This window comes from Sitophilus oryzae, unplaced genomic scaffold (genome assembly GCF_002938485.1).
Source record: "Sitophilus oryzae breed Bouriz unplaced genomic scaffold, Soryzae_2.0 scaffold_808_pilon_pilon, whole genome shotgun sequence".
Lineage (NCBI taxonomy): Eukaryota > Metazoa > Arthropoda > Insecta > Coleoptera > Curculionidae > Sitophilus > Sitophilus oryzae.
In genome coordinates this window covers 4,892,373-4,905,979 of record NW_022147426.1, presented here as the reverse complement: position 1 = coordinate 4,905,979, position 13,607 = coordinate 4,892,373, and the positions used below count along the sequence as shown (strand labels likewise).

Sequence of the window (13,607 nt, the reverse complement as noted above, 5' to 3'; positions counted from 1 at the left end):
TGTTAGATTAAGACATAAATTGGGATTGATTGACATATTCAATTATTTTTGGTCACTTCCTGTTTCACCGGAAATTATTACAACTTTTGATTTTTAAATGGCACCACACACTTTTTGTTGTTAAGAACCGTATTTTATAATTTCAAATAAACTATATACGAAAATGTCAAAAGTTGACATATGATATGTCATTCTATCCAGAGTATAATTTTCTATGGAATAAATTAAAGAATACCGACGGTGTCATTTAAATATCAAAAGTTGTAGTCATTTCCGGTGAAACAGGAAGTGACCAAAAACAATCAAATACGTCAATAAATCCTAATTTATGTCATATACAAAATTTCGTTTTTTTATTTGAAAAAATTAAAAAGTTATAGGGGTGAGCCACTTTTGAGACGCACCCGGTATATTTCTGACAATTTTATTCTTGAAAAACTTATTATATAGTTAGGAAGAGTCGAAGAGTCGATGTATTTTTAGTTTTTACTACTCCGAAACCCATTAACAGCACCTGCGTACGACATAACTAATGTAAAATTAGACACAGCAATTATCTGAAAATATAATCGCCATTTCACAACTTTCTCTTAAATAAACTTATATTTATGTAATTTGTGTCTCGGCTTCGGAGGATAGAACGACACCTACTGGGGTAGTCCAAAAATAGTCCGACTTTTCCGTTTATACCCAGTAACCTTGCAACACAATTATTGCAATCTTCTGTTTCAAAAATTTCAGCCGTTTTTATATGCTTTGTTGTTGTTAATTTTAGACAAATGACAATAGATTTTCCAAATAAACGTTTTGTGCGATGAAACTTTTTAGAGTGTCCTCGTATAAAAGAGATAAAAGACGAAAAAGACAGAGAGAGACAGACAACGAAATGTTAAAAAGGCTCGTCTCTAAAGGCCATCATCAATCTAAAACACAACGATAATGCCGAAACGGGCTTATAAATATTACAGAAACGATTGTACGGGCTTATCTAGTTGAAAAATTATACGCACACACCTCTATGTGGACAAAACGTAAAAGTTTTGAAAGTGTTAACGGGTTACGCAATGACAGCGCGGGCCTGTTCTCTCGATATGTCAACAACCTGATGATGATTATAACGATATTTTACGAGAAATCATTAAATTTTTAATTGGGAATATCGATACATGTATTTTTCTTTTAATAACAAAACAAAATTCTATAGATTTTGATGCTTTGATACATTATAATTATTAAGTTATTTTGACATTAATTTTGTTTTCTTTATTCGTTTAGATATATACAGGGAGATTCAAAATGTTTTGAGATATCAGTCTATGTCATAAACCATACAGAATGGTTTAACCAATTTTTGGTCAAATTTTCTTCATATTTTAAAACTGCATCAAAATAATAGTAAAATCTCAAATTATTGATACTTTTTAACTGGAAGTATTTTATGGTATTCTCTCCTTCAAAATCAATACGAAATCGGTACTAAAATACGACGAATTGCTTGGTATATACAGGGTGAGGTAAAAGAAATTTAATAATCTTCGTTCATCATAAATATTCTAACAGATTTTTTCGAACTTTTTATTTTCCTATGCTACCGTATGACCGAAAAAAAAACGGCGTCCAGTAGGCTGGGAAATGACGATCGATGAGAGTTCCCATATAAATTTACATATAAAATGACGATTCGATTATACAGTATAATACCGCCTAATGCATAGGCATTTTATCGAAAAAAAAATGAAATGTAAATATTCACTTATACAATAATAATCAAACCCATTTAAGTCACACCTAAATTGTTAATATAGTTCACAAAAATACATTTTAAACGAAACGTATGTTTGTCACGTGATCTAAAACATATTTAGTCGTTCTGAAATTCACGTGCATTTATTTATAGAAATAATTCGATTTAAGTAAAAAGCATTTGATTGCATTTCTCTCTAGTGCTTTGTTTCTTCTAATTAGTCCCATAATAAATAATTAACCTAGAAAATTGTTCATTAAATAGTAAGTAAAAGGCAAGGTTTAGTAAACGTGCTAAACGAAAACATTTTTAGTCGTTTCATTTTTCTCATTGCACGCATACTAACAATATGGTTAGATTATAGGAAAGTGCATTTTTCAAGGCCTAATTTTTCAAGTACTACCTTTTAGCATTTTATTTGATCTTAGTTTAACAGAGTTAATTTTTATTTACTTCTAATATATAGGGTGTCCCATTAAGGGTTCTATTTATATATCATTAACTAGGGTTATACCCTCCCGTATACACTTACTATGTTGTAACATGAAGTCGGTTCAGGTATATGTAGACCCAGGTAATCGTGAGGAAACAGGTCTTGAATTCGGTCTAAATCTCGTCTTCTGCCGTCTAAAGCCGGCTGGGAACCACCCAGCAATCTGCCATAGTCAGCTAATCTTTCTGCCTGAAAATGAAGAGAAAAAAAATAAGTTCTAAAATATAGATTATTTTTTTCGAGTAAAAATAAAAAAAATATTTGGAAACAATCGAAATTAAAAATGAAACTTCTACGCCCTGTATCTCCGAAACTAAGCATCCGACCACCCTGTATATTGATCATATGTGAGAAACTAATTGAAACAGAATGTCGATCGATAACAAAACGCAATTACAATCAATTAAGACCATTTGCTCTGTTTTTCCACGACACTACAAAAATAGTTTATTGGATTTCGAATCGATTTGCTCTAAGTCAAGTCAAGATCGCTATCGATTAAATTGGTAGAAAGCGCAATTTTTCAACGCACCAGAATAATAACAAGACAACAATAAACAAATGGATCGATTTCAAGTTTAATCTAAATCGCTTACTGGGTACCTATCTAGCCATTTGTCAATGTTTCCTCGTGGACACTTTCACTCAAAATTATACGTCTCAAATATCACATGTACCGTTACAATGCAATACGCATTGTTTGCACGTGTATTTTCTGTTTGGTACTAATATTATTCTCTGTTATTTAAATATCTTAAAAGCTTTTCAATGATGTTAAATTGGTATAAGTGTACTTTTAAATATATTTAATTGTGACATTTATAAGTATTGTATATTGTATCAATAACAAACTTATAAGTAATTTAATTTAAACCATCTTATCTCATCTGAAGAATCGTTTAGACGAAAAATTCTTGGAATAAGCGCGTGCACCGATTCCGACTTAATAGTGACTTAAATTTAACTTGTATATCGTTTAATTCCGATTTGATACGCGGCAGGAAACCTGAATTATTACGGCAGTACTGCCAGTACTCCTCTTTTTATCATGTAACACGTCGAGTAACTCACCCACTAACATACTTAACGATGCATTGTAAACGTAACAGTAATTTTAAACTGAACAGGAACACTTTTCACAAACACACACTATACAAAAATTATTGTATTTATATACGTATATAGTTTACGACATTCATGTAGTGTACATTATTATATTGTCCACCGTGTATATTATATATTTTTTTCTTCAGATTACTTCAGATAAAAGAATTTTTGAAACGACTTTAAGAACGGGCAAGTGGCTAAATTTCGTACACTCCTTTTTTTTCTTATTCATCGTTGTTAAAAAAATATGCTACTGGTCCTGAGTTTAAAAGATGGCTCTCTCAGAATTCGGTTTTTATCTCCGAAAACGAATCTTTTCGAATGATTAATTCGCAGCCTGTAAGTGGAATTTCGCCCGTTTTTTTTCCTCTTGCTCATTTCCATTTTTGCATCGTCAATAAGGCCCTGTATAGTCGAAACGATTCAAGTGGGATCTTTAGGAACAGCCACACGCAATTTTTTCTGTTTAGTTTCTCAGTAGATCCCTTTAATTTGACACAATTTTTTGTCTAATAAATAAAAAATGGGGTTTTGACAGGGAGGAAGAGATATATACCGTATGAATGAAAAAAGAAACGGTGATAAAGAATTAACAACCTTGTAAATAAACAATTGTGGTGTTGTCAAATTGAATAAAAGATTTTTCAATTTTGAGTTATGAATCATTCATAGAATTTATATTATATCAATAGATAAAAACTTATAAATAAAAAATTGTAGCGAAAAAAATAATTATAATTTAATGAAATCAATCATTATATAATTAATATCTATTATGAAATATCGATATTTAAGTAAATCAATAAAAAATATTTATCAAAACAAACTGACTTTTTTAACTGAGTAAGACGACTGTTTAGTAGACCAACAAAAAAGTTTTCCCATCACTATAAACTACACTAGCACGCTGACAAAACTAAACTGAATGCATAACTAGTCCCAATTTAAATACAAACAGATTTTAATTTATTTTTCAATGAGATAAGATAAAGAAAATTGACTGCATTTCCCTTTACAAACTTATCGGAATAAGGCAGATGATGGTTCCGAACCTACGTGTTGGTCTCGGTGTCTTTATATGGTCAAATATTCGTCAATTTAACTTTGTATTAGATAAATAATGATCTTAGAAAATGAGAGAGATAATAAGATTTTTGACGTCAAGGTTTTTAATTTTTATTTCTTATTGTTAAAAAAAATAGTACCTTCTCCAAAGAGAATATTATGTCAGGCAAATATGTATTTATTACCAACGCACGCTTTGGATAAGTACACAGCTGTAAGAAAGTATAGAAAAAAGTCTCTTAAAAATATTATGCAAATATATCTCCAAGCCGAACCTTTTGCGAATACCGTAAAGCAATATTTGCATAACTACGACAAGGTTTTTCTTGTTTGTGCCTGTACTACATACACACAACTAACATTGGATAATATTCCTAAAAAGTTTATGAAAAATATATTAAAATTTTTCGGTGTAGTCTTAAATAAATGCACATGATTCTATACGCCTTTGCAAAACCGCATCGCCTAAACTAAAATTGATAGCGACACTTTTATTAGCGCGTATCGTATAATTTTTTTTCTCTTTACGAAATTCGACAACGCAAAAAGCGTGCAGAAATAATTTAAGACGATGATGCCTCTTTGTCAGGGTCTCTTTCTTGTTCTTCGTTTTCTTCCTTTTATCTACCATCTGCCCAATGCATATGGGACGGGATAATTGATGTTGAACGCGCCAGTTCAATTTTAGCATCAGCGTTTCGTTTCTTTTTAAATGGCTTCCTTTGTACGATTAGTTTTGTTTAATTTATTTCTCTTTTTACTTGTCGATGCATATGTGATAACGAAGAAATGCATTTTTTTTGATTGTGGCTATTCTATAAACCAGTAGAAAAAAAACTTCTAAAAATAAGATATAAATTATAATTCTCCTTACATTCTACATCAACCTCAACAGGGTTTGTCTAAGCAGTACAACTTTGGTAGTACCATCATCAGAATTAAAATAAAGGACCCATACCCGTGCGTTCTAGCCTCCGGGTATAAACTTATATGGTTTCCGTTGCGTAAGCAACACGCAACTCGGTTCCGAGATTAAATAAGTACCATCAGCAGCGGTACCATTAAAATAGGATTTCGTAGGTTTACACGCACCCATCCTCAGCATTTAAGCCGCTATTAGAATAATCGGCCCGTCTTTTTTATGCCTCTACGATTATACGTCTTTTCTGTCCGTCCCGACAATAAAAATTCCAACGGAATTAGGTCAGGTGGGTTAGGTGGACAGACGTCGTTTTATGTTTGTCGTTTTTTTTCAGGTTTATAGGACACATGTAGAAAATACCGATCTTTTCTGCTGTTTCACAGTAGGAAAATACACAGTTGTCGTCTCCAGTATTACATGACACCCTGTATAAAAGTAGTAACCATAACAAATTGCTCCGTTTATCTGAAAAATGTCGTGTTTCGGAGATAAGCAACATCACCGGTCTGTCGGAAGTAAAAAAGACATACAGACGACTTATTTTTCGGTCACGAGCCAAATATCTCCGTCTAGACAGGTACCATCTCGTGGTACCATAAGGTACTTTGGGCCGAGGAACTGGCAGATAAGGGAACGACATAGTTTGTCAACGTTCTCGAACAACAAACAACCGGGCGAGATAAGGCCTCGGTTCTACAAGTTGTTAAGTACCGAAGGAGATTGGATGTTATTTGGTCATTTTGAACCAATAGAATTACAATAAGAGTCTCTATCATTTCTAAATGAACGTTCAGAATAACAAAATAACAACTCGAATTTATTTTATTAATCCTTTCTTAATTTAAATATTGCCAAGCCAAAAACAAGGACATTTTTCATGTTTTTTTAACCTTTTTCCTCCTATATAGATATTCATTTCGCCAAACCATCCAAGTCTTCTTCATTCGATTCGACATTTTGAAAATTACATTTACATAAGGTAAAATTTCGGACCCGTATTATCTTAGAGGGGTTTCTTCCTTTTCTTCTTGTTTTAGTCGTGGTTTTTTTAATTTCTTCTTTTCTTTTTAGGACACAAACAAGTTTTTAATGAAAGCTGCAGAGCGTTAAGGCATTCTGATGTAAATTTATTGTTGTTTTGGCGTTAGCTTTTTTTTTCTTCTCTTCCAAATTGATGACCATAATAAGAATAATAATAATCCGTGTCCAAGAATAATCCAATTAGTATAAGGAGAATAAATTTCAATTTATTTTATTTCTTTTCTTGAGTAATATTTTTTTCTAATTAAGAACTGAAAAATATCTTCATTTTTTCCAAAAAAAAAAGAATAATTTTTTCAACTTTGTTTAAAAATTAGGCAAGTAATATAATAATAAGTCCTGCCTCTGTGGTGATACGCTCGTCTCAGATACTGACTTTTGTCAAAGCCCAGAGACTGTATGATGATTATAACTCAAGAAAGGGGGACATAATATTGATATTTTTTTTAAAAAAGTACTATATTTTTCAACTCAGTTTAAATAAAATGTCCGCAACCGTCGACAGTCAAACTGTGGCGTGTGTGGTTCCCTTCATTGGCAGGCGAAGAGGTCAATAAAATCGTTTTATTAGGAAATTAAGTTTGATGTATGTATATGCGTTTTAGGTTTTTGGATTTTAATGGATACGTCTGGTGTTTGTGTGTGTGTGTGTGTGTGGGGTTATAATAATTCTTTAAGTTTTTTTTATTACCCATCCGGCTCGAGGCAAAGCATTTGTTGAAGAAACTATTAAAAAGAGATGTAAACAAAGTCGGCCTTTGTATTTCTTTGATGCCATAACAAATGTAAAAAAAAATATTATTTCTGAAGAATGTTAACGGATATATTGTACCTTTATATTCATGATTTTTCATGATAAAAAGAATACTTATTTATGAATTTAATGATGATGAAGATACAGAGTGGTCAAAAATTGTAATCGGATTTGTACCCTCGTTTATACCTGTATTACTTTACTGAGAGAAAAACTATACTTCCCTGTACAAAATTCCGACGCCCTAAAATTTTGAGGAAGTTTGATGTTTCATAACTTTTTATTTTGTAATTCGATTTTTATGATTATGGTATCAGTGTGAAGATAAATTTATTGGCATTATTTTTCATTATTTTAATGGCGTATATTCTTCGGTTAAGTGGGTTTATACCAGGGTAAATCAAAACGTTATTTTTTGCAATAAATTCAAAACACCCTGTGGAAAAAATGGGACATGTCTTTGGGAAAAAAAAATACTTTCCTGTAATCTTAGATGTATTCCTAACATTTCATTTTTTGAATTATTCTATTATTTCTATTCTTTTATGAGCTACACATTTTTACACAAGCTTGCCCTTGGTGGTCTTTCCTCAAATACTCCGGCTCTTGTAACGTCTGTATATAGCCCTTCCAGGTTAGCCCTTCTGTCCACTGCAGGTTCTTGGAGTGACATTTAATAAGAAGCAATCAACGATTTTTGGCAATTTTTCGAGACTTGGTTAATAAAATAATAACACCCCATAAACTGACAAGCGTAAGCTGTTAATTTAACTTTATTAATTTCATCCTCTCACCTGCAACAAATTGCGCACACCATCAGAATTAATTTTTAATTTAGCATGGCTATACACGGCCGCGTTTTTTTTGTTTCGCGCAAAAAAAACGAACGGCCAGTCCAGTTTAGCGGACTGGAAACTACTCGGCGAGCAAAAAAGCGCAATGAATCGACCCGACTCCCTGCTAAATACTAGTTTGAAGCACATTAAATACACTGTGCTCACCTTGAGAGCGAGCAATCAAGTTTTGAAATTTTTGCCCTTTTTTCCGCGGCTTCTTCCCGTCTTATTTTTGCTTGTCGAACGGCGAGAATTACTTACTATTTATCCAACTGTTTATAGTTTAAAGTACCATACGATCGAGGAAAAATAAAACGGCGTCGAACACGGCCGAGCAATGACAATCAAAAATAATTTTGGCGAGGTCGAGCCCTATAGACATCAATTACTTGGCCAGTGCTCTTGACTTTGTAACGGCGCTTATTGCCTTAATTTGGTCTTAATGAAGTTGTTAATTATTTTTATATTGAGTAAAAATTGTTTTTAAATGGTGTATCGTTTAAAATTCGGGAAATAGTATATTGTTTTATTAGGAGTAAAAATGACACTTCCTGTGTCGAGGCTGTATGTTTGACTGACATACAGGTGAGGCACAAAAAGTCATTTTTACTCCGAATAGAACATCGAAAATCGCCAACCAACAAATTTTTCTAATAAACCAACTAATTTTGTCGTACACGGCCACCTTTATGACCCTTCATCTTTTAACCTGTCAGTGATAAAACGTTTCTAATAACCCAGCATCGATAGGAGATTTATCTACCTCCCTATAAAACCTTTTAATCTTATTCAAGCTGCCTGTCTTGGGTCGTCCCAAAAAAAAACACATACCGCAAGATTTTGAAAAATCTGTTTGACGATTCCCTGGTGTACGTGAGTTGTCTCACGTGAGATTTTCTAAAATAAATTTGTCCCAACGACAACAAATCTAAATTCGAATATTATATGTACGTTACCGTTATCGAGAAAGTCACATAAAATATATAATAACTATCTTCGACAGATGTAAGAGGGCATAAAAAAACGGTTTCGCTTTCACAAAGACACACCTCGTGTGCGTTGTTCTTATTTTTGTTGTCGCCTTGTTGTTAAAAATCTATCGGCCATTGTCTTTTCTGTTTATCGTCACTTTCCATTTCTGTTATTTTCCGTTTTGGAAGAAAAGAAGAAAAAAAAACGTCGGAAATGGGGGTTTTAGTGCGAAATAATGAAGGAAATTAATGTTACGTGGAAGGTTAATGAGTTTCCGCGTGTTTTCACTTGCAAACAGTAGTGGAAAAAAGAGCACTAGGTGTTTTCTTGTGATTTAAATCGATTCGTTATGCGTGGAAGTGACATAATGATAGACTGAAATGGCTCTAATTGAGTATAATTAGAGTTGTCAGAGCAAGACAAGACGAAAATCAAACTGTCTTTTCGTTTCAAACTTGTTTCGATTGAAACTGTTTTTAAACATATTGCAAATAAGTAAAAAAGTTCGTATAAATGTGTGTCCTAAAATGCTTCGTTTCGGAGATACAGAGGGTGTAGAATTTTCATTTTTATTTAGATGTTTTCCAAATAATTTCTGACCTATAATATTTAGATAAAAATTGATGCCTGGGTGTTTTTTGACATGAAAAATTTGATTTTGATATCAATATGACTCCTACTTGGAGAGGGCGCCACCTACATATTTTTTTTAACTTGTTTGAAGATTAATATACTAAAATATACATTTTTACGTCAAAAATGTTCCTTGGTAAAAATCTCTACGAGCAACCGTTCTCAAGATATTTAGGATGGAAATAGTCAATACATGTCATTATTGACAAAAACTATATATGTTGAGTAGATAGTTATTTGACCGAAATGATAAATTTGGGAACTTTTCATTTTTTTTTATTTTCTCTTCGAAAAAATTATGATAAAAGAGTTTCTGTTGAACTTTTGGCACAAAAACATTTCAAATTTATGATTTGAGTCTAATAACTATTTAGTCAACATATTTAATTTATGTCATTGATGACAGGTATTGATTATTTCTATTGCAAATATCTCGAGAACTATTACTCATAGGGATTTTTACCAAGAGATCTTTTTTACGTTGTTATGTTTTGTGCTATTTACTGATGTCACTTCAAGAACTCTTAAGTACAATTTCCTACTTCTAGATCAGATAGTAACAAATTTTCTATAAACTTTTAATTTGTATGAGGACCAATATTCTAAAACTAATATCATTTAAAACAACCTTTAATAATTTTTTCTAAAATCAATTTCCAAAAATCCTTCCTGTAGTGCTCTGTTACACACTACTTAAGAGACCTTTTTACAAATTATACTAGCAAGTCAGTCATGTTTTTTTATGTAAATATATCTATTCAGAGATAAATTTTGAAAAATATACTTTATACAATTCCACGTCTTGGATTTTGAAATGCATCAAGCCAAATAAAATAAATAAAGAACATCGGTGGTAATGAAACTCCACCAATATAAACAATTTCCTATTAAAATCCTATATACACCATGAGCGAAAATACATAAACACTATGCGGTAGGTAGATAGGAATAGACGTTTGATTTTCTCGTGTTTTTTTTCTTTTTTTCCCGTATAAGAAGGCGCGTAAAATAAACAGGCATCGGCGTTCATCCATCTATCGTTTCGAGGAGATGCTGGGGCCCCTGATGATGATGATGAGACTAGAGAGAATAGAAACGCTTGCGTTTATTAGAAATAGCGGGAAGTAAACGATACGGTGTCCGTCGTTCATAAATAATACCTCAATTTAAATCGTGAAGTTTTATTTGTCCTGATGACGAGGAGAAGAATAAGTAATACGCGTGAGTATGTACCTTAAATACAGGGTGTTCCTGAAAAGCCATTTCACTAGTCCGAAAAAGTAGCAAAATAAGCGTTCGGCATCTAACGTTTTATGTAAAACTGGCTGTGATGAGTTTTAACTCAAGAAAGAGGGACACAATAGATCTACAAAATTATATACCTATACTAAAAATAAACAAAAAAAAACTTTCACTATCATTACAACACGTTTAAAAACTTCAAAAAGTACTGAAAATGAGTTTTTTTCGAAACGAACAGCAACGATTTAGCCGATTTTTTTTTCAACGGTGTAATGTACAGGCCGGTATACGGAGTGCGTGTTGTTGAACTTTAGTTAATTATGTGTTCTGCCACTCTTTTACGGCATTCTAATATAAACTTGCGCAGGAAAGTATAAAAGGATTTATGGTTAGTTCGGTTTCTAGGAAGCGGCCTTTGATAATTTAATGAATAACGGTAGGAACACATTCGAGTACTACCAAGTTTTCATTAGATAATTATAAAAAGTTTCCAAATATTATGTTTCTGTATTTGTTTTTTGAAGTCTGTCAATGACTGGACGTGTATAATTACGATGTAAACGTAACCAACTAACCGATACATCTCTAACATTGTTACGGTTTCGTTTAAAAAAATGTCCTGCTTTTACAATAAAGATCGTAACCAGAGAATGTGAATGGTAGATGGTAGACCAAGGCTGTTAGCTATTAAAATACCTACTTATTCAAAACAGGTTTAACAATACTACATTTTTTTCAAATATATTTAACTAGGTTTTTTTCTATGAGACACATACTGTCTCTATAACTAGGAAAATTGAAAATTTATTCGTTACACTTTTTATTTAAATATTTTTTTATTTTAAACGTTGAATGAATTATTTTTTTCTAAAATATCTCTTGCTTGGACCACAGAACAGGTACAATCAATTTGTATCTGTTCTGTGCTTGGACCCTAATCAGATATATTTTTTACAGATTATATGTTTTTCATGGTTGATTTTACTCGTTACTTTTTCGTTTTGAATGATACAATTTGAAAATACTTCTAAACATTCCCAGGCGTTCGATGCAACGATAACAGTTATCCCAAATAAAACCAGATAAGCCATGCCGTCCCCGAATCTCTAATAAAATTCGAATTTTTATTGCCGTACCGTTTCTTTTCGAACCAGGTAGGTTATAAGATGTTGATATCTTACACGATTCTGCGTTATATACGTTGAACGTGTCAACAGCCATAGTATCTGTTTTCTACCTACCGTTTTTCTGACCGGTAGAAAGAACACATCTGCTGTTTTATAGGGACCGCCTAGTGATCTAGGTAGATAGAGAATGGGGATACATTTCGAAAGACAGACAAGAAATCATAATTAAAAGTGTTCAATAACTTACAATACATATACGTAATATTTATTGTATTTTATTCATTTGAAAACGCCGATTTTAGTCATTTTGCGGTTAAGTTTGGTCATTTTTCACTACTCTATGAAAAAAAACGGCGTCGAAGACGGCTGGGGATCGATTATTTTTTGGCGAGGTTAATCTCTAGAGGTTATTTACTGAAAATTGACATAAAACTTAACAGTCAAAAATTAACAGTAATTAAAGAGAGATTAAACACAAGATAACACAAATCTGTTTCAAAAAAAAAAATTTCTGGAATTTTAAATTACATTATTTAAAAATCATTTTTATTCGATATAAAAACAAAAATTACAACCTTTTTAAAGCCAGCTGACAGCAAGCTCCATTAAAAATAAAGAATACAGGCCAAGTAAATGATATGCAGGGCTTGTCCTCGCAAAAAATTACCATCGACAGTCATTCGCAGCCATGTAACGCCGTTTTTTTCGATTGTATGGTACTTATAACCCAAAGGTTTTTGGCCCTAGACACAATAAACCGTACCTTTACGACGTCTGCCATCAACCGGTATAAAATTTGCAAAACATTATGATTCTGTAATAACTGTAAAATTTACAATATTCTTTTATAGCCGGCAAATAGCCGGGTATAATAGATTAGCAACAAGACACACCATGGCAATAATTTTTACTGCTCTGAAGGAAACTTTTATTATTTTGGGTTCCGAACTGAGATTAAGGGAATTTTAACCATTATATTTCCAGAAATCCATAATTTTTCTATTAAGAATTACTAGAGGTAAGCTTAGGAAATAACCATTTTCAATAAATTATTACTTATGACCTATTAACGGTTGTTAATCTTTGATTTAAGTTAAAGTTAAAATTCCATTTACATTAATGATTTTGTTCTTTAATTTAACTATTTAATAGTGATATTCATTATAATAGTGAGGATTGTCTTGTGAGGATGAAACTTTTTCATTATACAGGGTGGTCCGAACTGTATTCCGGAAACTTCGGCAGCATATTCTGCAGATAAAAATGAGTAAAAGAGTTCATATAAATGTATGTCCTAAAATGCTTGGTTTCAGAGATACAGGGTGTAAAAGTTTCATTTTTATTTCGTTTTTTGCAAATAATTTCTGAAGTAACGTCAATATTTGGATAAAAATTGGTGTCTGTGAGTTTTTTGATATGAGAAATTTGATTTTGATGTCAATATGACTCCTGTTTGTAGGGGACGCCACCTACATGTGTTTTAACTGTTTTAAAGAGTAATAACTTTTCGTCCATACCTGTATAAAACTACTGAGTGAAAAAATGTATATTTCCGTGACTTTTTACGTAAAAAATGTCTCTTGGTAAAAATCGATACGAGCAACCGTTCTCAAGATATTTAGAATGGAAATAGTCAATACATATTATTAACAATAAATAAACACGTTGAGT

The 13,607-nt window shown here is 32.1% G+C and overlaps 1 protein-coding gene across 5 annotated transcripts in view; it reads right to left on the bottom strand.

The window, feature by feature from the left end:
- LOC115888865 (rho GTPase-activating protein 20-like) overlaps positions 1-13,607 on the bottom strand; it is an 89,612-nt gene that overhangs the window by 5,106 nt on the left and 70,899 nt on the right. For 4 of the 5 annotated variants that reach the window (XM_030908730.1, XM_030908731.1, XM_030908732.1 and 1 more), the window contains one exon: positions 2,277-2,426. In XM_030908730.1, coding sequence (XP_030764590.1) covers positions 2,277-2,426 — 150 coding nt within the window. Of the gene's footprint in view, positions 1-2,276; positions 2,427-4,175; positions 4,245-13,607 lie in introns of those variants that run through there. The other variant, XM_030908733.1, reaches the window with a different exon arrangement.